Source organism: Hemicordylus capensis, chromosome 4 (assembly GCF_027244095.1).
Source record: "Hemicordylus capensis ecotype Gifberg chromosome 4, rHemCap1.1.pri, whole genome shotgun sequence".
Lineage (NCBI taxonomy): Eukaryota > Metazoa > Chordata > Lepidosauria > Squamata > Cordylidae > Hemicordylus > Hemicordylus capensis.
This window is the reverse complement of record NC_069660.1, coordinates 63,199,881-63,221,785: the sequence shown is the minus strand read 5'-3', so window position 1 is coordinate 63,221,785 and position 21,905 is coordinate 63,199,881. Positions and strand designations below refer to the sequence as shown.

The window sequence follows — 21,905 nt, the reverse complement described above, 5'->3', positions numbered from 1 at the left end:
AACTTGTAAGTGAAACTTAAAGATGGGTTGGGATTTGGAGGGGTAAGCCAAGAATTCTTCTCCAGCTCAGATTTTAATCAGAGATGGAGAAGTCAGGGCTGCTAATGATTACCTACTTGAAGGTGAGTGTTACAGTCCCACTGAAACTCATATGTAATGGATTAACAAGTTTTGCTAGCATCTCTAGGGAGCACAGTGTTGCTCCCTAGAGCTTTATCATGTATAAAGCTCCCATGATGTGTGGAGACAGGGATGGAGTCTCAGCACAGTAATAATTGTGGCTTTATCCTTCTAGGGTACAATTACATTCTTCCTTTTTAAAAGTTGAGCAGGCCTACACTACTTGTAATCAACCATGTCAAAAGCAGACTACTACCCATGGAGGGCAGCCCACTGGGAGCTTATCTGTCTCCTTCTTTTGCTTCCTGCAGAAACCAAGGTAAAGAACCAGACATGCCACAATACATGCTTGCTGGATTGTGTTTGGCTTGGGAGATCAAAAGTTGTGCAGTGCAATAAAAAACAACAACCATCACCACAACTTTATTTGTTAGTCTCCCAATAACAAATTGTTCTCTGGGCAGCTTAAGTAAAGGTAAAGTGTGCTGTCGAGTTGGTGTCAACTCCTGGCGACCACAGAGCCATTTGGTTGTCTTTGGTAGAATGCAGGAGGAGTTTACCATTGCCATCTCCCATGCAGTATGAGATGATGCCTTTCAGCATCTAACTATATTGCTGCTGCCCGATACAGGCGTTTCTCATAGTCTGGGAAACATACCAGCAGGGATTTGAACCGGCAGCCTCTGGCTTGCTAGTCAAGTCATTTCCCCGCTGCACTATTAGGCGGCTACCTGGGCAGCTTACAACAGTTATATTATGATACTGTATTATGGGTCCTCTCCCTTCCCTTCAACACTGCAGTGATGAAGCAGCCACTATTAACGCCCCACCTGGTATTAACGCCCCACTTGGTGAACCAGACCCATTAACAAATGCCTTGGGTATCTCTATTGCTCTGTGGCCAAGTTCAAAGTGCATGAGGTTATCTCAACAGCACAAAAGTACATTAGAGATTAGAATGTTCACACTGTTATAAGAAAATATATCTGAATAGCAGCTGGGAAAATTGTCTGAACAAGGTGAGACTTGAGCTGTTTTCACGAGTTACATAAACTGTGGGTGATGTACCTGGGCCTGAATAGGACTATAGTGATGGATCCCAGGACACTAAGACTATATACTCAATCATCATATGGCTCTCCATACTTCTATGTACAACAATAATACAAGAGGCTGCCATCCAAAGGCACAAAGGAGGACCCATCCCTATTGCCACCTAACCCGCATATAAAATCTGCCCAGTCCTGGTCCATTCCATCCATGAACAGTACTGAGAACAGAATTGTGCTCCTGACTCTAGTCAAATAGCAGTATTTTAAACTTCCCTCCCTGCAGCTCACAAATATAGTGGCTCTTCTGGAGCTAAAAGGAATTTTAAAAGTGCTTACTATAAGTAGTAGGATAGGCTCTTTCTTTTGCAGAGACATTCCTCAGGGCTTTCAAAGTTAGGGATGTGCTGAAATGCGATTTGTTATCTGAATCACAGCACAATCCCTTTAAAACTGAAGCCTTCAACAGCCCCTTTAACATGGAGGAGAGCAGGTCCATATCTGCTCTTCCTCCACTCGCCACCACTTCCATTATTGTTGCACTCCTCCCAGCTATGATTGTGTGCCAGTGGGCCATCTCACAGCTGCCCCTACATGATGCCAGCATGCACATGGCTTCCGAGCAGGCATGAACATGCTCTCCTTGATGGAAACCCTCGGGATTGTGCTGTGATTCAGATGCCAAATTGTGTTTCGAGCACATCCCTATTCAAAGTTAAGATTGTTTTGGTTGTAGATCTATAGCTTTCTTAGCGTGGTTCTTGCCAGATAATGGCATTGTTCTCACATGTCTAGCTGTTTTCTGAGCCATCCTCTTATAAGGCAAAGATCAGTGCAGGATGGTGGGAATACACTTAAAGGTCCTAACTCTACTGTTTGTTTAATTAACTTCAGGGCTGACCTATGGGAAACAAAAGATTTAGCCTGGTAAATCTGATTGACCTGATCACACTTTCAGGTCAAGTTCACCCAACTGTAACAGAAATCAGATAAACGAGATCTTCTCAATGTCTCTTCTGCTTCCCATGGGTGAGGCCTTGGGTTTCCTGGGAAACTGTGGTAGAACTGGCAGGTATGGATATATTTTTTCTAGTCAGGATGTTGCACACATACCATCCAACACAGCACTGGCCAACTGTGGATGAGAACAAAGAATTTTAAACATCGGAGGAGCCTCCATTTTTAATTTTAAAATGAAAAATGAAAATTTAACTTCTCTTGATTCAGCAAAAAGTCAAGGCAAGCTTCTGTTGAATTTCACAGGACCCAATTATTATTAGCGGCCAACATCTAGACTAAATGTGGGATGCATCCTACAGATGCATGAGGTTTTTCCGCTATGCGAGGGATGATTTTCAGCAATCTCTCCTTTCCTTTGCCACTGCTTGTGCCTCTTCAAACTAGTTTGGGAACCCTCAGGGAGATAGTTTCAGGAGGCATAGGCAGAGGGAAGGGGGAGTTACCAAAAATCACCCCCCCGGTGCAACAGAAAAACCCAGTGCCTCACTGAAGGTTAGTCTGGATGTTGGCCAACATTTTTATCCCCCTCTTTGTCCAGGATGTTCAGAATGCTGAAAATGGTTCTCCCCTTTAGTCTCACAACAATTCTGTGAGGCAGTTAGGCTGAGAGATTGCGATTGGCCCAAGGTTACCCAATAAACTTTGTGGCTAAATGGGTATTTGAACCTGAGACTCCCTACTCCTTGCCCAGATATGTTAGCCATCACACTATGATGGCCCTTACTAATAAAGATAAACACGGACAATATAGTGTCTGAAGTAAGCACATCCACTCTTGAGGCATTTGTTCCTGAACAGATCATGCCTGGAAATAACCTGAATAAGCTGTCCCAAAGGTTGTTATCAAAGCCTGATTTCTGAACAAACCAACACCAGTCAGTTTCCTTGAGAGCCTCTTCATGTGGAACAGTTTGTGACTAAGCACTGCTCCCGAGAAGTTTCCTGTTTTTCTCAGCTTCCTGAAAACTGGTAAAAAGCAGTGGGAATCTGACTGCCACATGCTATATATGGTTATGATGAGGAAGCATAAAATGGCTAAGAGCTGGTGTCATGTATTACCTAAGAGTGTCAGCTGGTTGAAATCTCACCCCACCATGAACTCACCATGTGGTCTTAGGTAAGCCATTCTCCCTTGCAGCTTTAGCCCCCCAGTCTGCAACATGGATATAATAATGCACCTCTACATAACAGGTTGTTTTAAAGATTACTGAGACAATGTATGAGAAGCACATTTAAATACCTAGCATTTATCTACTTTAATTAATTAATATCCTGCAATCAGAAAAATGCATATGACTGTCACCTGCTTCAGTTTCTTATCTGAACAAAATGAGCTTTCCAGAACTGGCGGACAAGTCTGATTTAGGGAAATAGTCACTTAATAATCCCACAGACCACTGATTCTCAAACTGCTGGGAGCTCTGGGCTGAGGCTTGCCAAGGAAAACAGGTTCCAGACAAGAACTGTAGCTTGGATTAAGCCTCTTTCCTGTTCAAGGGCAGCATTCTCCAACGGCTTATCTATACAAATCCTAGGCATTTTAGTACCCAGCTCCCTCCTCTTTATATGAATACTGCACAGCCTGATGTGAAGTAATGTTAATGCCATCACATCCCATTTGGCAGGCAAGGAGCCAAAACTAACCCCCCATTCCTAATCTTCAGTGTATAGCTTCCCATGGGCACAGCATTACATTGTGGGTTGTTGTGCCAGCGTCTAGTTGTTCTTGCATGGTAGAGAAGTGTTTGTTGGCATTTCCAAACTCTTGATTGTCTGATTGTGACATAACAGTATCACATGATGGTGCACATGTTATAAAACAATGGAGGGGAAAGGGAGGAGAAAAAGGAAGACATATAAGGGATTGCAATAACTGCATTAGTAGGGGGACAAAGACAGTAAACTTTCCCCCATTTGCCAGGCACGGGATCCACCTTCCACAGAGAATCCCTATCAAGCCATTGTTTGAAGCACCATGGTAAAGAAGCTTCATAGGACTGTATTTGTACAAGGCGACATGATGGATTATCACTTGTAATGTCAAGAGTGCTGCCACTTGTACCTCTGCCTGCTGAACTCCCTCATCTTTTCCTTGCCAAGGAGACGGGTGCTGGGCTGGAGGGCAGATATGTCTCTACTTCTTGTGACCACATCAAACTTGTACTCTGTCTGTCCCAAAGAGGACTGCCCTTCTAGGCAGCAATCCTAGAACTTGGAACAATAAATCTTGCCTTATAATATTACATTCACGGAGGGATCCCCACCACCACCACACACCCAGACTGGCCATGGATGACCTGAACTGGCTTCTTTCTAGGTCAGGCTATACCCCTTAGTCACGGAGGGAAAGAGGATGAATTGCTGGACTATCATGTTCAAAGACAAGTGTGTGCATGATCCAAGCAAGAAAACTGCTAAGCAAAGGGCAATGCAGCAGGTCTTCTCTAGAAATCTGATCTTGCTTTTGAAGATCTCATCATCCGCTTCAGCCATTATAACTTGGGATTATGGGAGCTGTAGTCCAAAAACATCTGAGCACTCAAGGTTAAGAATCTTCTTTTCTGTCTATTTCGATTCTTTGCTCGCTTGTCTTAAGCGATCTGAGTGGCTTGACCTTGGCTGCCGTCAACATTCCCATAGTCCAGTCTTACTCCAGCATAGTTCTCACCTTCCAGCCTAAGCTCCTTATACTCCTGTCCTTCTTTCCAATGACCCTCCTGCTATTCCACATGGATAGACTCCTTTGACTCTCTTACATGGATTACATACTCAGAATTTGTGCTTGAATCCTGTGTATAGCTGCTCCTTGACTTCATCTGAACTTGTGCCAGCTCATCCTCAGCCACCATAGTACAGTGTCTTACTGCCCTACAGCCTTACAGCCAGGGTTCTCAAACATGGGTCCCCAAACGTTGCTGGACTACAACTCCCATCATCCACAGCCAAAATGGTCAAGCTGGGAATGATGGGAGTTGTAGTTCAACCACATCTGGGGACCCAGCTTTGAGAACCCCTGATCACACCACTGAACCACCGATCACACTTGGGACCTTGTCTGCAAAACCATGCCTTGCACTATCACAAGACGCAGTCTTACACACACACCTAGGAGCTCATGGGCCATGCGCCCCAGATGTGTTAATGGACCGGGGGGAGTGGATTTCTGAGCAACCCTGTCAACACTAGAATTCCATTATTTGCTGCAATGGGATGTTGGTGCAAAACACAAACCTATCACAAAATTACAGCTATTTCCTCAGGAGCCAACTTTGAGGTTTTGATAACCCCAAACCTTAGCTGCATTCAACCTGCTGGGAAGTACCGGCTGTCTCACTCCTCTGCAGTGAAACAGTAGCACTTTGAGGCTGAGAAAAATGCTTATCTGACAGTCACCCAGCCTCACAATCACCCTGGGCAACCAGGAAGGAGACTTTCCTTTCCTGTTTAGCCGTTGGTTTTGAAATAACAGGAGTTTTGCTCAGAATTTGGAACCTTCCTTCCTTTCACCCACCTCAGAGGGAAACAGTGCTGAGAGAGTAGCAAAGGCTTTGGGCAGGAGATTCCCTTGCTGCCGCCTCCCTCTGCCACTCAGCACTAGGCCCTCTGATTGTTTCATTAGGAAGCGATAAGGCAGATGAAGCAGGAGGAGGAGTGGGAGGTGAGAGGTCAATGAAATATTTACCCAGATGTCACCTTTCACTTTCTTGAAGCAGGGGGAATTACTTCAAAGCAGAAGAAAGGCTGTGAGGCACAGTATTGCCTGCCTGTCAGAGAAAGGATGCTTATGCTAATACAGTGGAGTGCTTCCTGCTTGCAGACCATGATGGGGTCTCCAACCCTTCTGGTCCACAATGCTGATGGAATGAGCATAAGTGAGATTTCTGGGAACAAGGTGTAACAACCAGAAGAGCAGAAGTATGGAAACGGTTGCCTGAGGGTGTGCTGGGGAGACTACTGCAGCAGAGCTGGAAAAAGCAGTGTGAGAAATGTTAATGGAGTTCAGTGGCAGAGAAAAGGGAGGAGATACTTTGCATGGATGACAGGCTAATATTGGCTGCAGCACAAACAGCAATGCAATGGAGACAAGAACCAGCAAGGCGAAGGGTCTCCATTGCCACCTTCCAGGGAAATAGGTAGGGGAGAGGGGGCCTGTGTTCATCCCTCTCTCTGGTGCCCCCCCCCCGAGTGAGGGAAATAATGAAGTAAATAGGGAGGGATGGAGCTGGAGGGCCCTCAGGAGCTGGGTCCCCGGGTTCTTTGAACCCTTTCGCTCAATTATAGCTATGCCCCTGCCACCTTCACCTGCTGCTGCTCTTTAGACTGGACTTGTCCTTCCCTCCTTGTGAGGAGGAGGAGGAGGAGGAGCAGCAGCAGCAGCACAGCAGCAGCAGCAGTAGCAGCAAAGCAAAGTGTCTCTACCACCACCTTGATTTCTATTGCTGTCGGTTGTACAATCTGTATCTCTCTCTGTAAGTTTTAAAGTGCTCTAAATTATATTCGTAAGCTGCTTTTTGAGGCCTGTGACCTAAAAGGCAAGGTATCACATTTTAAAAGTAAACAAGAAATGAAAGAGCTCCGAGAAACTGGTCAGAAGGCCATGAAACAATACGCCTTGCCTTCGATGCAAGGGTAGAGTGTGGGTTTATATAAAACTCTGGGGCAACTCTGAATTAAGCCAGTCTTATGCTAGCAAGCATGAATGTCCCCTTGGCTAGGGTTGCCTTGGTTTGTATTTGAATGGATGACTTCATGTGAACACTGCCTACTGTAAGAGGGCACTAGTAGTGGATGGGGCCACAGCGCAGTAGTGAAGCATCTGCTTTGCATGTAGAAGGTCCCAGGTCCAACTCCTGGCAGCATCTCCAGGCAGGACTGGGAAAGACTGCTGCCTAGAAACCTTGGAGAGCTGCTGCCAATCAGTGCAGACAATACTGAGCTAGAAGGACCAAACATCAGACTCGGTTAAAGGCAGCTTCCTACGTTCCTATATAACTCAGAATTGTGGGGGTTAGGAACGTAGACTTCCAGAAGGTAGAGTATTCATCTCCTCCAATTTGAGATTTGTATTACATATATGAATAGGAGCAATGTTCCTGGCCTCTTCTCAGACCACTCATCCATAGAAACCATGCTTCTTTGCAGGAAACCAGACTCAGGGGAGATTGCAGATTACATCAGCCATGGTTATGTCCACTGAAATGAATGGAACTTAACTTAGTCATGATGAACTTACCTTATCGGCTCAGATATTATGCAGCCCTCGCCCACCTTCCATCAGTGGGGCGTGTGTGCTGGCTCCGAGAGTGTGGAGAGCCTGTTGACATTCCTTGCAAATACACAGAGCCTTCATGGCTCTTAAGAGTTACATCTGCGCTGTAGGACACTTCCTATAATCCCCAACATTTTCTACAGCGATGACACAATTCTTAAGGGCCACAGAGGCTCTGCATGTTTGCAAGGAGTGATGACAGGTTCTCCAAACTTGCAGCCAGTGCACCAGCCCTGCTGATGAAAGAGTGGGGCTAAACCACAGGTTTTAATGGTGCAAAGTCATGACTATCTAGTCATGACTATCTAGTCTGGATGCGGTCCTCAATTTCTATAAAGAACATAAGAACAGCCCTGCTGGATCAGGCACAAGGCCCATGTACTCCAGTATCCTGTTTCACCAGTGGCGTAGCAAGGTTGGAGTGGGCTTGGAGATGAGATTTTAAAATGGGCCCCTCACTGCTGATTAACAAAGGAGACTTTCAACCATGCAATACGATGTATGTTTTCTCATAAATATATGTTTTCTCATAAATCCTAACAAATTCATTACAGTTTGCTTCCAGGTAAGTGTGTAGAGAATTGCAGCCTCAGGCAGAAAATCTAACCACATTTAGCTGGAAGTACATTTCACTGAAACCTAAAGGACTTTGTAATTTTTTGTCATGAAACAAGACACTTATAGGACTTTTTGGATGGTTTTTTAATTTAAAAAATATTAAAAACCAACAATGTGTCCGATCCACTTCAATTTAAATATACATATTTCTCCGACATCTCTCTGCTCTATGCCCAGTTATTCCAGGTGATCTAAAGGCTCGGGCTGAAATGGGGTTGGGTTTTTTTTATGAAGGCAAAGAGCGGATTCTTCCATATTGGGATAGAACTACTTTTTTAAAAATAAGTTTTTTAAATTAAAAAAAATTTAAAACCAGCAAATTCCTCAATCTCTGAATTAAATATTCAGAGTCATTTCAGTCTGCCCTACACCCCCCCCCCACCACCTTATATTAAAGCTCTATGGCAAGCAATCCCTAAATATCCAAGGGGGTGGATAAGCACAAAAAGGAAATCATATCCTACCTCCATTACTAAGCCTGAGGAGTCAAAAGCTGGGCAGAGCTGTGGTGGGCAAGGGCAGCCAGTGCTGGCCACCTTGCCTCCCTCCCTCCTTCCTTGCTGCCTGCTTGCCTGCCGGCACTCAAGTTCAGGCTTCAGGGAGGCCTGCACGGAGGCCTCTCTGGAAGCCCCGCCCACCCGCTGAACAGCTGAGAGATGGAGACTGAAGGGGCTGCAGCTGCTGGCAGGCTGCTTCACTCCCCTGGCCAGAGCAGGAAAGCTAGCAGGAGAGGGGACCAGAAGGCAAGGCAAGGGGGACTGGCTAAGGGGCCTTAGGGGGCCCTCCAGCCCTTTGGGCCTAGAGACATTGTCTCCCCTTGCCCAACAGCAAATACACCCCTGTGTTTCACACAGTGGCCCACCAGATGCCTCTGGGGAGCCCACAGGCAAGAGGTATGTGCATGCTCTCTCTCCTGCAGGTGCTCCCCTGCAACTGGTATTGAGAGGCATCGTGCCTCTGAGGCTGGAGGTGGCCCACAGCTATCAGACTTGCAGTCATTGATAGACCTGTCCTCCATGAATCTGTCTAAGCCCCTTTTAAAGCCATTCAAGCTGGTGGCCATCACCACATCCCATGGCAAAGAATTCCATAGATTAATTATGCACTGTGTGAAAAAGTACTTCGTCTTGTCGGTCCTGAATTTCCCGACCTGATCATCTTGGTTGCCCTCTTCTGCACCTTTTCCAGTTCTACAATATCTTTCTTAAGATATGGTGACCAAAACTGTACACAGTACTCCAGATGTGGCCGCACCATAGATCTGTATAAGGGCATTATAATATTAGCTCTTTTTTTTTTGTTTCAATCTCCTTCCTAATGATGACTAGCATGGAATTCATCTTTTCCACAGCTGTTCTGCACTGTTGACACTTTCAATGAGCTATCCACCATGACCCCAAGATCTCTCTCCTGGTCAGTCACCAACAGCTCAGATCCCATCAGCGTATATGTGAAGCTGAGGTTTTCTGCCCAGTGTGCATCACTTTACACTTGCTTACATTGAACCACATTTGCCATTTTGTTGCCCACTCCCCTTCTTCATTTTTTTGCAGGGATGATCCACGTTATACTGGTGACCAGGGGCAGGCTGTGTGTAAGGGGGACAGTTAGCTGCCCTGAACTCATGGCCATATATTTGTACATACATATGCATGCATGGATATGCTCCCCCCCCCACCCTGCTGGTGCCACTATTTTTGTGTATGATTTAGACTACAATCTTAAATACACTGAGTAGAGAACAAGCCCTGCTGATCATAGTGGGACTTCTGATTAAACATGCATTGGATGTGCTATTAAATATGCTATGATGTGTATATCTTTGTAACATAGGCGAAAATGAAATGCAAGGCTCACTTAAGGACTGTGTAGTGTGTACATTATCATATATGCTGAATGTACATAGGGACGGGACTACGATCATGTCTGCTATCCTTGACCCATTCCTACATGCATTCATTATAATATCTGAAAATGTTCAAGATGTGCACACACACACACCTGAAAGAACTTAGACCCTTCCATGTACAGATTATAATATGTGCACTCGTACTAGCTTCTCTGCATCAGGCTCCAAAAGGTGCAGGAAAGATCTTTAGATAAACCCAAAATGTGCAGCAGTTCAGGTTAAGTTGGCCTGATGCTGTGTGGATTGGTAGAATCAAATGATCCCCCTCATCAGGATGATGTTTTGCTTACCTCTTACAAAAGCGGCAAACTGAGTTACTTCCAAGTCAGTCAGAAAGCAACACCGTCATAATAGTGTTTCTGGGAGCTATCCATTACTTGCTATTTTTATCCATTTCATACAAGCTGTTCTGGGAGCCTTGTCATTTGAAGACAGTGGTGGAGTCAGAGAATGAAGGCGTGGGTTCTGCCCTGTGCCCAGCGGCCTTGCTGTGTGTGTGTGCTGCATGCACCAGTGACGACCCTTGCACATGACGTTATGAGCACATGGGCGTGTCCCGATCACCGAAGCGCCTGCACAATCCCTCTGGAGCGCATTCCCAGCAAGCATTTGCTGGCTGGGTGCATTTATTTCCCTTTCTCTCCATCACTGGAGGGACAGCTTCCCTCCCTTCCTCCCTTGCTGCAGAGAGTGAGCGAGCGAGCAAGCAAGAAAATAAATGCACACAGCCAGCAAACGGTGGTTGTGAATGAGCCCTAGAGGGCTCGCGTGGGTCCTCTGGAGACCGGGCTACATGCACATGACATCATGCACCATCATGCAAAATGGATGTGGCCCGGTCTCCAGAGGGCCTGAGCAAGCCCACCAGAGCTCATTCCCAGCCAGTGTTTGCTGGCTGTGTGCATTTATTTCCCTTCCTCTCCCCCCACCCCAGTGAGGGAGAGAAAAGGAAATAAATGCACCCAGATAGCAAATGCTGGCTGGGAATGAACTCCAGAGAGCTTGCGTGGCTCTCCCATGGCTCATGGCTGGGCTCTTTGAACCCTTTCACTGAATGGTGGCGCCACCTCTGGCTGAAGACCAGGGTAAAATGCTTTAAATAAAATAAATATTGTAGGTGACCCAAATGACATACTGTTTAAATTAATTTACCAGTGTTGGGCATCAGTGTGACCTGGGTTGCCATGAATTTTTAGAGCCATCGCTGAAATCATACTACTGTCAGCACTGACTTAGCCAACCCATACTCCATCCTGTTCAGCAGGATGCTAATGAGAATGCGGACAAAAATGTTCAGCCCTCCCGGGACCTCAGAAGGAACAAGACTATCATCTAAAATTAATCCACACAAATCTAACACCATAAAACAGAACAGGATGGTCAACTTCAGTATTCTCAATGACCATTCTATTCTTCTGATACACATGATGAAACCAGAACAACCCAAATGCCATAGGAATGGATAATTCCTAAATAATCAGGAATGGACGTATAACAACAAATTAACAGTAACGGCCTCAGACTGTACAATGTTCTTGTGAAACTGCCTTATACGGATGCTGGGGATTGAACCTTGGTCCTTATGGATGCAAAGCATGTGCTCTACCACTGAGCTAAGGCTTGACCATCATTGACTAGGGACGTAGACAGGGGGGCAAATATGCTTTTGAAAGGGTAAAAGAGATGACCAAGGCAGTAGACCTTGGTTTTCTAAAACAGACCTTTGCTTTTCTAAATAAGTGCCTGAGACAATGCCATATATACAGCCTCATTACAACAGGATTTGAACTCAAGTCTCCGGCACTATCTGTCCATTGAGCCACACAAAGTACTGGCAGTGTTCCACTATGCCTCTGGGTTCATGTTGACTTTGGGCTGCAGTCTTCGCTTCCAAGAATGACCCCTTCGGGTGAGCAGTATAATGTGTGCAATGGAACCTCACAGACCACAACCCTGGCAACTTCCATCATTTTTCTTGTGGCTAATTTACTCCAGATGGCAAACCTGTTGTGACCGAGTCCCCGGGGCACATGGCTCACACCGCTCACACAATGAGACTATTCCATCCAGTGCATGAAGAAAGCAGCCGACAGTAACATATCAGCCAGCCCCTGGTGACATAGATATGGCCATTCTGAGCCAAGTTCCTCTACTTCTCCCGGTGGAACTAGTCAGCAGCATTAGGCAGGAGGGAAGAAGCACACACCTCATTGGCTTTCTTCCTCCCCCAGAACTGCCTGTGTGTGTGCAAGCATCGGATTGATGGCTTGTCTGACACGGCTCACTATCGCTCTGCCTTTTAAGATGATCTGGCCTTTTTATAATGTTACCTCGATGCCTTTTATCTTCAGCTCTGAATGTAATTTTAGCCACAGTAAAGCAGGATTAAACTTTCATAACATGATACATTTATCTCTCTTTTCATATTTCCAGCCTCCCCCTCCCCCCAGTTCAATTTCAACCCAAAGAGAAGCAAAGACTAATCTCAGAAACATGAGCTGGGCTAGATCAGATCGGAATGAGGGAGGCCAACGCTTTCCCAGCACCCCAGCATGGGCATGCACCATCCTGCAGAGTTGCCAGCAGCATCCCTATCTGTTAACAGAGTAGGGCCATACAGTATTCTCCCAGCCAATGAAATGCAAGGATGGAACATAATACAGGCTAAACGGTAAGCAGCGGACACGGTGCAATGTTAGAATATATTGGATTAGAGAAAGACACCTCACAGTTGATACTGGTTTTCTGGGTTGCTGCATTTTTATATTTCTGAATCCTCCTAATACTGTTTTGCCACCATCTGCGAGTGATCTCACAGCCACATTCCAGCCACAGCAGGGGAGGCAGAAAGATGAACCCATGCTGGGAAGATTCCAAGAGCAGGTCTCTCTTCATGATGAAAGGAGGGAAGAAAATATCAACCTGGCTCATCCAGGAATGTTTTTCAAGTACTCAAATGCTATTGCTCGTCTGCCCAAGTGTCATTTTCATTCATAGCTAGAGCTGCACAAAACAGGAGGTCAGACTCTTGATACATTTTATCAAGACACACAAACCCCTTTGCTGTAAGAGACTAAGGATGTATAGAAGATAAGAATGACAGTTTTTAGCAGGGTCTTAACAGTGCGTGGTTGTAAAAGGGTTTCCACACTCATGCAAAAGTCACTGTTTAGTAGAGCAACCTGATCTGCAGGAGCTGCCCTCTAGTGGGAAGAGATGGTATTGCAGAATCCACATATAGCTAAAGATAAAAGTGGCTGAAACCTTTGGAGCATTTTCAGCATAGAAAGAATGAAGGGTATAACTCAACAAGCAGACAGCTAAGTAAAATTGCATGGCAATCCACCAGCTCTGTTTTGGAAAACTAAGGAGCCTTTCCTCTCTTTAGCCTGAAATGCCTTGGAATTTTAGGGCAGTGTTAGATATTACATCTAAATATCAGTCATGGGGGTGTAGCGCAGTAGGAAAGCATCTGCTTTACATGCAGAAAAAAGCCCCAGGTCCAGTCCCTGGATAGGGCTGGGAAATACTCTCCCCTGAAACCTGGGAGAGCTGCTGCCCGTCCGTGTAGACAGTACTGAGCTAGATGGTACTGAGTTAGACGGTCTGACTCAGTCGGAGGCAGCTTCCCATTTCCCATTATGGGTGTACTGATAAATATATCTAAATAGCAAGGTGAAGCTAGAGCGCAGGTCTGGTAAGAACCATCAGTTCCAGAGAGCGGCATTTCTTTCAGATGGGAGAGGGGGAAGTTATGACTAACTCTTGCTGAGAGCTAGAGACACCAATGACAAGGAGGTTTTTGTTTTAAAAATTTCTGGATCTCAACATGCTGTCAGAACAAACAGAATGGGAAGTACTTGACTTACCTTCCTATCCTCATCATAAATCTGACCTGACCTTGGACCAAAACAGAGAGGCTAGGCAGAGACTTAAGGATGTTGCACCCAAGCACCTCCCACTATCAACATGTTAGTCCTCCCATCAGATCTGTGAGACAGCACAGCTGAATCCCTAATGCAGGGAGCAGCCAATAGTCAGGGATGATGGGAGTTGTAGTCCAACATTTGCAGGAGGGCCAAAGTTGTGCAGCCCTGACCCGGGGCGGGGGATGAGGCACAGAGAGGCTAAATCATTTAACCAAGTTCTGCCAATCTGTGGTGGGGCAGAAAGCTCTGAGCTTTAGTCTACAAACCAGCAGCATCTTTCCTCTTCATAGGATCTATAATGTTTTACTCCATAAAGGGTTTTCCTTTTTTAGTGGCACAGAATGAATTTTCCCATAAAAGGCACACTAGGCAGTAGCCCACACCTGATGGGGACAATATGCTCTTTTGATCCTCTCTTTGTTCTGATGTTATTATCCGAAGCTTTCAAGAAATCTCTTTTCCATCAACAAAGAAGTCCCTTTCCTTTCCCTTAGCCTCTGATGCCTTAAGTTTCATAGACACCAAGTTCAAGTTATTGGGGGGAAATGTGAACTCTTTGTTAAAGCAGTAGAAAGCATCCCGACTTATGAAGGAACGCCTAGTAGGGGAGAGCAGTGGGACTAACCTGATCTTCTATTGGGCTGCTATTGGATAGGATGGACCCTGCCCTCAACACTGGTAGAAGATTTAAGAGTAATGATGCCATTTCGCTTCAGCCTTCTCTCCCTTTTGTCAGCAGCATGGCCTGTGAGCCAAGCTGGTTAAGAGATTAACACTCTAAAAACCACATTTACTCTAATTAGCCATGAAATCTTTGTAACTAAGTGAAAAAATGTTTCCCTTGAGGGAGTTTTGTCCATTCACCACTGTTTGAATTGCAAGCGGGGGTGGGGTGGAGGTGGGGGGAAGATACCAAGAGGGAGCAAAAAATAAAGAAAATTCAGATCTAATGAATTAATAGCAGAACGCCCAGGGGGGTAAGCAGACATTGGCTATAAAACACAAGCCACCTCAAATGAGAAGGGAGGGGGGAGACCGAGCATGGATGGGGACTTCTTTTGTAGAGTCCCCCCCCACCCCATTCACCATTGGCCAAATGAATGGTTGTGAATTATTTCTAGTTAACAGACTGTAATACAATGCATGGGTCTCTTTATGATTTGGGTAGTCGCTTGGCTAACAGTTCCCAGTTTTCCCATTTGTAGTGATGGACAGAAGTACATTGTACACCCCCCCCCCCCGCTATGCATGTAGACAGCTGTGTGCAGCGACATGAAGGGACAGCTGGGTGAAGGTGGGGGGAGTGTCAGAAAGAAGGGTCCCGTGTTGAATTGTTTCAATATTATTTCACTGAGAAAGAAGTGGGGGAATGGTTTGCAAAGCAGAGGGGGGATGGGGAAAACCTTGCCACAACTTAGAGCATAAATATTTCATGTCAGTGGAATAAGGACGATTATATTCCTGCCAGCGCCTTTCTTGTGTATTTTAAACGTGTCACCGCCTTCCACTCTCTCTCCCCCTGTTTGTGTCTTTCTTGTAATGTGCCCATGAAATAAAGATTAGCTGAATAATCAAGAGTGTTTGGAAATGGGGAAAGCACATTTTTCAGGAACACCACTGACTCGGGTTGGGAGAGACAGCTTCTTACATCATCATCATCATCATCATCATCATCATCATCATCACTATTCTTCTTCTTTTAAGGGATCCTGATAGGCAGGGAGTAAAATGTTCCAGGAACTTAACAGGAAGATCAAGAGTGAGAAATAGGAAGAAGAAGTGGTATGTACCGTTGAAAGGACTTTGAAAAACAAGGACCAAGAGGCAGAACAAATAGCATTTGTATAGTGTGGGCAATGAACTTTCAGTACTTGTTGCAAGATTGGAATTAAAGTGTGAATGAAAACCAACAAGTAACACTTTATCATCTCCAATGGAGTCTGGCAACATTTTGGACACTTCCAAGAAGGTCCACTTTGGAGCAAAAGTGCAAAGGAACAGACAGGTATGTTGTAGTGGTAGTCATTATGGAGTTCTAGAAAAACAATCTATCATGATGCTTGGTGTACCAGTATATAACATTATGGAGAGTTTTGTCAAAACACTTAAACCACTTTCATCACAACTATTTAGTACCACACATTGGTGTCACACAGCCAGGAAAAGAACATGCATAGAATTCTCTTCAACCTAACTCTGTGGTCAAGGCAATGTTGTATCTCTCATTTCTAAACATTACCATGGAATGTGGTGGACACCTACTGCCCGAAGACAGCTAACATTTCCCGAAGCCTTCAAGCAATCTTGAAACTAAGTAGAAAGTTTTTACAGCTCCTTTCAGCATCGGGGCTCTCAGATTACATAAAAGAGACCTCCAAAAGACCCTGTGGCCCATATGCCTCTACCACAAACCTAGCTCCAAATGTCATTTCTGTTTAGCTGCTTTGCAAGGCAATTTGTCCTACAGTAAATGCAATTTGCCAAAGAGAGTTAAAGAGCTGAAGGCAGGTGCAGGCATTTATTCTCTAGCGTATGGAACTGGAACTGGTTGTGTGTGTGTGTGTGTGTGTGTGTGTGTGTGTGTGTGTGTGTGAAGATTTTAAATTCTGAGAAATCCAGGTTCTTCAGCTGAAGAGCCAAGCAGAGTACAGGGTTAACAGAAAAGTGTCAGGCAGGCTGAAAGAAGAGGAAGAGAGAGAAAGGAAGTATTTCTATCACAATTGTGGATTCTGTTCAGATTCTAAAACTGCATCTGTTACCTGTTTCCACAGCCCAAACTTGTTAAAAGTTGGGCTGGGATGGGGAGAAACCACAAATGAATTCATCAAATAGAGCAATGCAGAATAAATAAGGTTACTTTACCTTATTGCAAAGAGCACTGAATAGATGGAACAAAGCACTTACTTTTTGATAAATGTTCCATTTCAAAACACAAACACTATACTGAACTTATCTTCAACTGGATATTACTTCCTAAGTCAACACTGATTGCTTTCATTCAGTTAACTGAATGCTACTGAAAGATTATGTTTATAAAGTCCGAGGGTTCAGGGGAATGAGGAACTCACCAAAGGAAATACAAAGGAAATTAATTGTTCAAGGTATCGACATTGCTGGCTTTGAATGGCATTTGCTCTGTAGAGAATATAGTCATCAGTCTCCTGACCATAGAAGAGAAGTAGGTCATTGACTTAACTTAGTGAGACAGTGTCATCAATAAGGCTGTCCAGTCAATGAGAGCTCATAAACCGTGATCAGTCAGATGTTACTAAAGTGACCCCTTTCACCTATGAGTTTCACAAATCCTGTAGATATCCTGGTGGAAATACTAACACCATCTTACAGTTACACACAAACACACACACACACCTTTCATAATATTCATTCTCTCTCTTTCTCTCTCTCTCATGTGCTGCACTACACAACTAAAGATGCAAAAAATTCTCTTTTCCCTTAGCCTGTTAAAAACCCCTGTTCATTATGAATAGAATGCCATCTATGGACTTTCTTCTATGACCACTGTCGGTGTGAACATTAACCAGTCCATACTCTCCAGACACAAAAAGTTTTGGAGCAACCTGTACTGAAAAAGAGGTCCCAGAGGCAGGCATCCCAGATTAAATTGGGCAAAGGAAGACAAAAAGTAAAAGATCTCTCTGCTGTGCAACAGAAAGAAAAGCTTCAGTTGCAGAGTGTACATATGTGCTGTGCAAACAACTTCGGGGTTTGAGCGGGGATCGGGGAAAACACACAATTCTCCAGTTGAGACACGGATTTATTTGTTTCCCCAAGAGAAACTAGGAGAGCCAGAGAATGTTTTCGTAAGAATATATCACTGGGACTGGAGAACACTTGAAGACCAAGCGTGCTCTCTCACTGGGAACTTTTTTGAACCTGTTTGCTTCCCCTAATGCACTTGCCTCCGCCAGATGCAACGAGGGCTGTCAGAAGCAGCACTGGATGTGCGGAGAGAGAGGGAGCCTATGGGCAGCAGAATACCGAGCCCCAGAAAACTTCCCTCTGGCAAGGTGCGAAACCGCCTGCAACTATCATCCTCGCCATCCTCTCCCCCAACAGAAGTGGTTCCAGTGGGGCAGGTGTCCTCATGGAGCGTGGGCACTGAGCGATGGCGCCTTAAGGGCCAGCAGCAGAACCAAAGCCCAGCCTCTCCCCCACACCGTAGAAAAGTGCCAGGAGCCAGGTGGGACGAACATCCCTCGCCTGTCTTAAAAATCCCTCCCATCACACTGCCGTGTCGTGCTACAAAGGGAATCAAGGGTGCGGTGGCTGGGAGATCGGTGTGCGCGCCCCCTCCCTCAGAGGCATGCCGAATCAGCGGGAAGCCGGCGCCGGCGGAAGGCATGGGCAGCCCCTGTGCCAGCTTCGGGGGGTGGGTGGGCAGGCAGCTCGAGTGACTTACCCACGCTCAAGAACGACGCGCGCCTCTTTCCCCCGGTGGGGAGGGGGGGCTCCCAGTTTCTCTCCGCCACTCCTCCCCCCCCCTCCTCCTGGGAATTACGGAGAGGTAATCCACACAGAGCCGGCATTCATGGCCATCCGCGGCAAGTCCGTCGCCACCGCTGGCATGTATCTGTATTCCGAAAGTCGCTCCCGGCTCTCCCTCGGATCGGCTCCTTCCTCGCGCTGCCTTCCTTCAGCCTGCCAGCCAGCCAGTCAAGTCCGTCAGCCAGTCATGCCGCCGCCGAAGCCCCCGTGCGGCTGGCTGCCCAGCTGGGCTCTCAGCTGGCCAATGGTCTTGCCGGCTCTTCTTTGCCCACCTCGCTCCCTTCTGACTCCAGACTGGCACCAGCAATTCCCGGAAGGCTCCTGCGGGCTTCCCTTTTCACATTGCCATTTCCTTCATGGATGGCTCTGCCTGTGCCTCTCCCTCCCTCCTCCCTCCCTCCTCCCTCCGCCTGCCCCCCTCCTCTCTCCTCCACCAGTACCACAGCCACTGTGCACTCCTTCCTCCAGCTCTAGACTGGTACTACGCTCATCTCTCGCCTGCCTCCACTCGCCCCCCCACCCCGCCGCCCATCAGCAGCGGTAGCAACAGCAGCCCGCCTGCTAAAGCCAGCCTCCTTGTATTACCATGTAGCTCATTAACATACAGTCACAGGGGGTTAACCCTTGCGCGGCCAGCCGCTCCAAAGCCCAGGCCTGCCCAATTTGCTGCAGTCTCTGGACCCCCACGCGTCTCTCTCCCTCTGGCGACGTCAGAGCCAAGCAAAATCAAAGGAGGGCGTGGGTTAGGAGCCGGGGACCGGGCGTGCTTGGGGCCGGGCGGGGTGCGGCGGGCGGAGGGAGAGCGCGGGACAGGTTTAAAAATAGTCGCAGCCGTTTGTCCCCACGGACCAAGGGAAAGGACCCCATCACCCACAGCCAGGAAGCTACCCCCTTGAGGGCTGCTTTGCCCATGAGAAAAGGGAAAGCGAACTGGGTTCGTGACGTGTGTGTGTGTGTATTGGAATCCAACTCCAGCAAATAATTCGGAGTCCGGGCTGATACACCGATAGGAGCAACTGAGGCTAGCTGGCTAAAGGGAACCCAAAGGCACCAGAAGCTGACGTGGGGACAGGCGATCTCTTGCAGTCGGGTCAGCATGTTCCAGGTGCACAGTGCGCAGCCACAGGTGGGACCTCGTCATCGCTGCCATCCATGAGGAAGTGTGTGTGTGTGGCGGGGGGGGGGATTCGAACCCGCTCCCCGCTACAGCTTTGTTTTTCGTCGAAGGGATCTTGCGGCGGTCCCGTTAACTGAGAGGCAAAACCCATTGAGTTCGTTTCCCAACTAAGGAATCGCCGCCCTAAACGTAACGTGGTTCTTCAGAGGATCTCCGAGGTCTCCTGCTTCCTGCTTGTTGCGCGTGATAGTGAAAGTCCCAGGAGAGCGCTGCGATTATTTAATTTAGAGGTGGGGGTGGTTCTATATTGGGGGGACGCGGGGATAAGGCTTGGCAAACTGTCATATCTTGTCATAGTAGGGGGAATTCTGTTCTGAAATTGAGGTGGGTGAGGGTCCCATTAGGTCAAAATAAAAGGAGGGAAATAATTTCTCCAGACTTCCATTTGCTTGCAGTGATTATACACACACACGCACACATTCTGTCTGGCTTCTCTCTCTCTCTCTCTCTCTCTCTCTCACTCTCACTCTCTCTGTGTCTGCATAAGGGGGGGAGAGAAGGAGGCACACAGAAAAGGCAGAGGAAGAGAGGGATAGCTAACCTGCCATTGACAATGTGTCTATAAACAATTACGTTTTTCCTTAAAAGCAAACACAAACCATCTTTAGAGACATAGGAAGCTGCCATATACTGAGTCAGACCATTGGTCTATCTAGCTCAGTTTTGTCTACACAGACTGGCAGCGGCTTCTCCACGGTTGCAGGAAGGAATCTCTCTCAGCCCTGTCTTGGAGAAGCCAGAGAGGGAACTTGAAACCTTCTGCTTTTCCCAGAGGGTCTCCATCCCCTGAGAGGAATATCTTATAGTGCTCACATGTGGTCTCCCATTCAAATGCAACCAGGGTGGACCCTGCTTAGTTAAGGGGTCAAGTCATGCTTGCTACTACAAGACCAGCTCTCCTCAGCTTTCTACACAGTGGATGGACATCGTAACTATTACAGTACTATCATTCAGTGAAGAGGATCCCTTATTATAATTGCTTTAAATGTGATTCACCAAACATGAAAATTAAACTCTCTGGACAGCATCAGCATGAGCTGTTCTAGGGGAATCCTATGGCTGACAGGAGTGGGGAGCAAAATAAAATTCAACTACATTTTGCAGGCAATGTTCGAGGAAAGCCAACAAATGGTAGCTGAAATCAGACCATTTCTGATTTCAGTGGGGGAAATAAACAACAGTGGAGGTGTTTAACTACTGGAGGTGTTTAAGTACTGGAACTACTTACCTAGGGTCATAAAGATCCCATCATAGTAGCACTCGATATCTAAGGCAAACGTAGATGTGGCAGCAGGGATTCCATGGTTGAATTTCCCACTCCTCCCCCCGCCCCATTAAAAAAGGCTTAGAAGTCACAGCATGGGAACCAAATCAGGACCAAATCTCTGGAGAAGGATGCTTTTTTAAAAAACACTCCTCCCACCACATGGTTTTCCCAATGAAAAATCACACACAGATACACACACCTGAAACTATTTGCTCTGTGGGGCACAACACTTGTATGATCTATTTATTTATTTATTTATTTATTTATTAAACTTTCATACCGCATCGCCCAGACAGCTCTAGGTGGTTCACAAATCCTCCTAGCTACCTGCTGCCACCAACCTTCCTCACTCCACTGGAGCATTCTGATCACTTGCCTCTCTTTGCCCTGCTGGGGCACACTCCCCCCACCCCCTTACACAATCTAGGAATGCACCTGCCACCACTGCCCGACTGGGTAGCATCATTATGAGAGGGTCTGCGTGCCCACCACCACAGCCACTGCCGCAGAAGCGTGGCCTGAGAATGCTGAGCACCTGCCTGCAGATGGTCAATGCGGGGGGGGGCATATTTGCCTCAGGCAGGGGTGTGGCAAGGTTGCTGGAGGCCCCAGGAAAAGCCACTGAGACTGCGTCACACACGCTCCCTCACCCATTTCCCCTGCATCAGCATGCCTATGCAGCAGGTGTGGCTGGCAGAGGGCATGAAGGTGTGCACCCTCATCCTCTCCGCTGGCAAAGCACTTTCTTCATTAGCCCAGTGCTTCTTTTTTCTTCCTGGTTCATGAAGGAATTCATAAAATCATAAATCATTTTTTAAAATTGCCTTTAATTGTTTTGATTGTCTTTAAAATCTTTTATTATTGCTTTGAATTATTGTTTTAAAAATCTGTGTTGTTTTAGGACATAAAATGCATAGAGACATGAGTTGAGGTGGTATATAAATGCGTAAAAGAAATAAACAAACAAATAATCCCTATGCGCCTGGCTTCAGGCAGCAAAATGTCTTGGACTACCAGTGAAGATAGGGTGTTACAGGGCCA

General features: G+C 46.5%; 1 protein-coding gene across 10 annotated transcripts in view; it reads right to left on the bottom strand.

The window, feature by feature from the left end:
• Positions 1–18,791, bottom strand: part of PLXNA2 (plexin A2) — a 615,006-nt gene extending 596,215 nt beyond the window's left edge. For 8 of the 10 annotated variants that reach the window (XM_053244546.1, XM_053244547.1, XM_053244555.1 and 5 more), the window contains exon 1: positions 18,335–18,791. In XM_053244546.1, the coding sequence (XP_053100521.1) occupies positions 18,335–18,461 (127 nt within the window). In that variant the 5' untranslated portion in view covers positions 18,462–18,791. Of the gene's footprint in view, positions 1–8,540; positions 8,618–18,334 lie in introns of those variants that run through there. The other 2 variants (XM_053244548.1, XM_053244550.1) reach the window with 2 other exon arrangements.
• Positions 18,792–21,905: the final 3,114 nt, after the last annotated feature.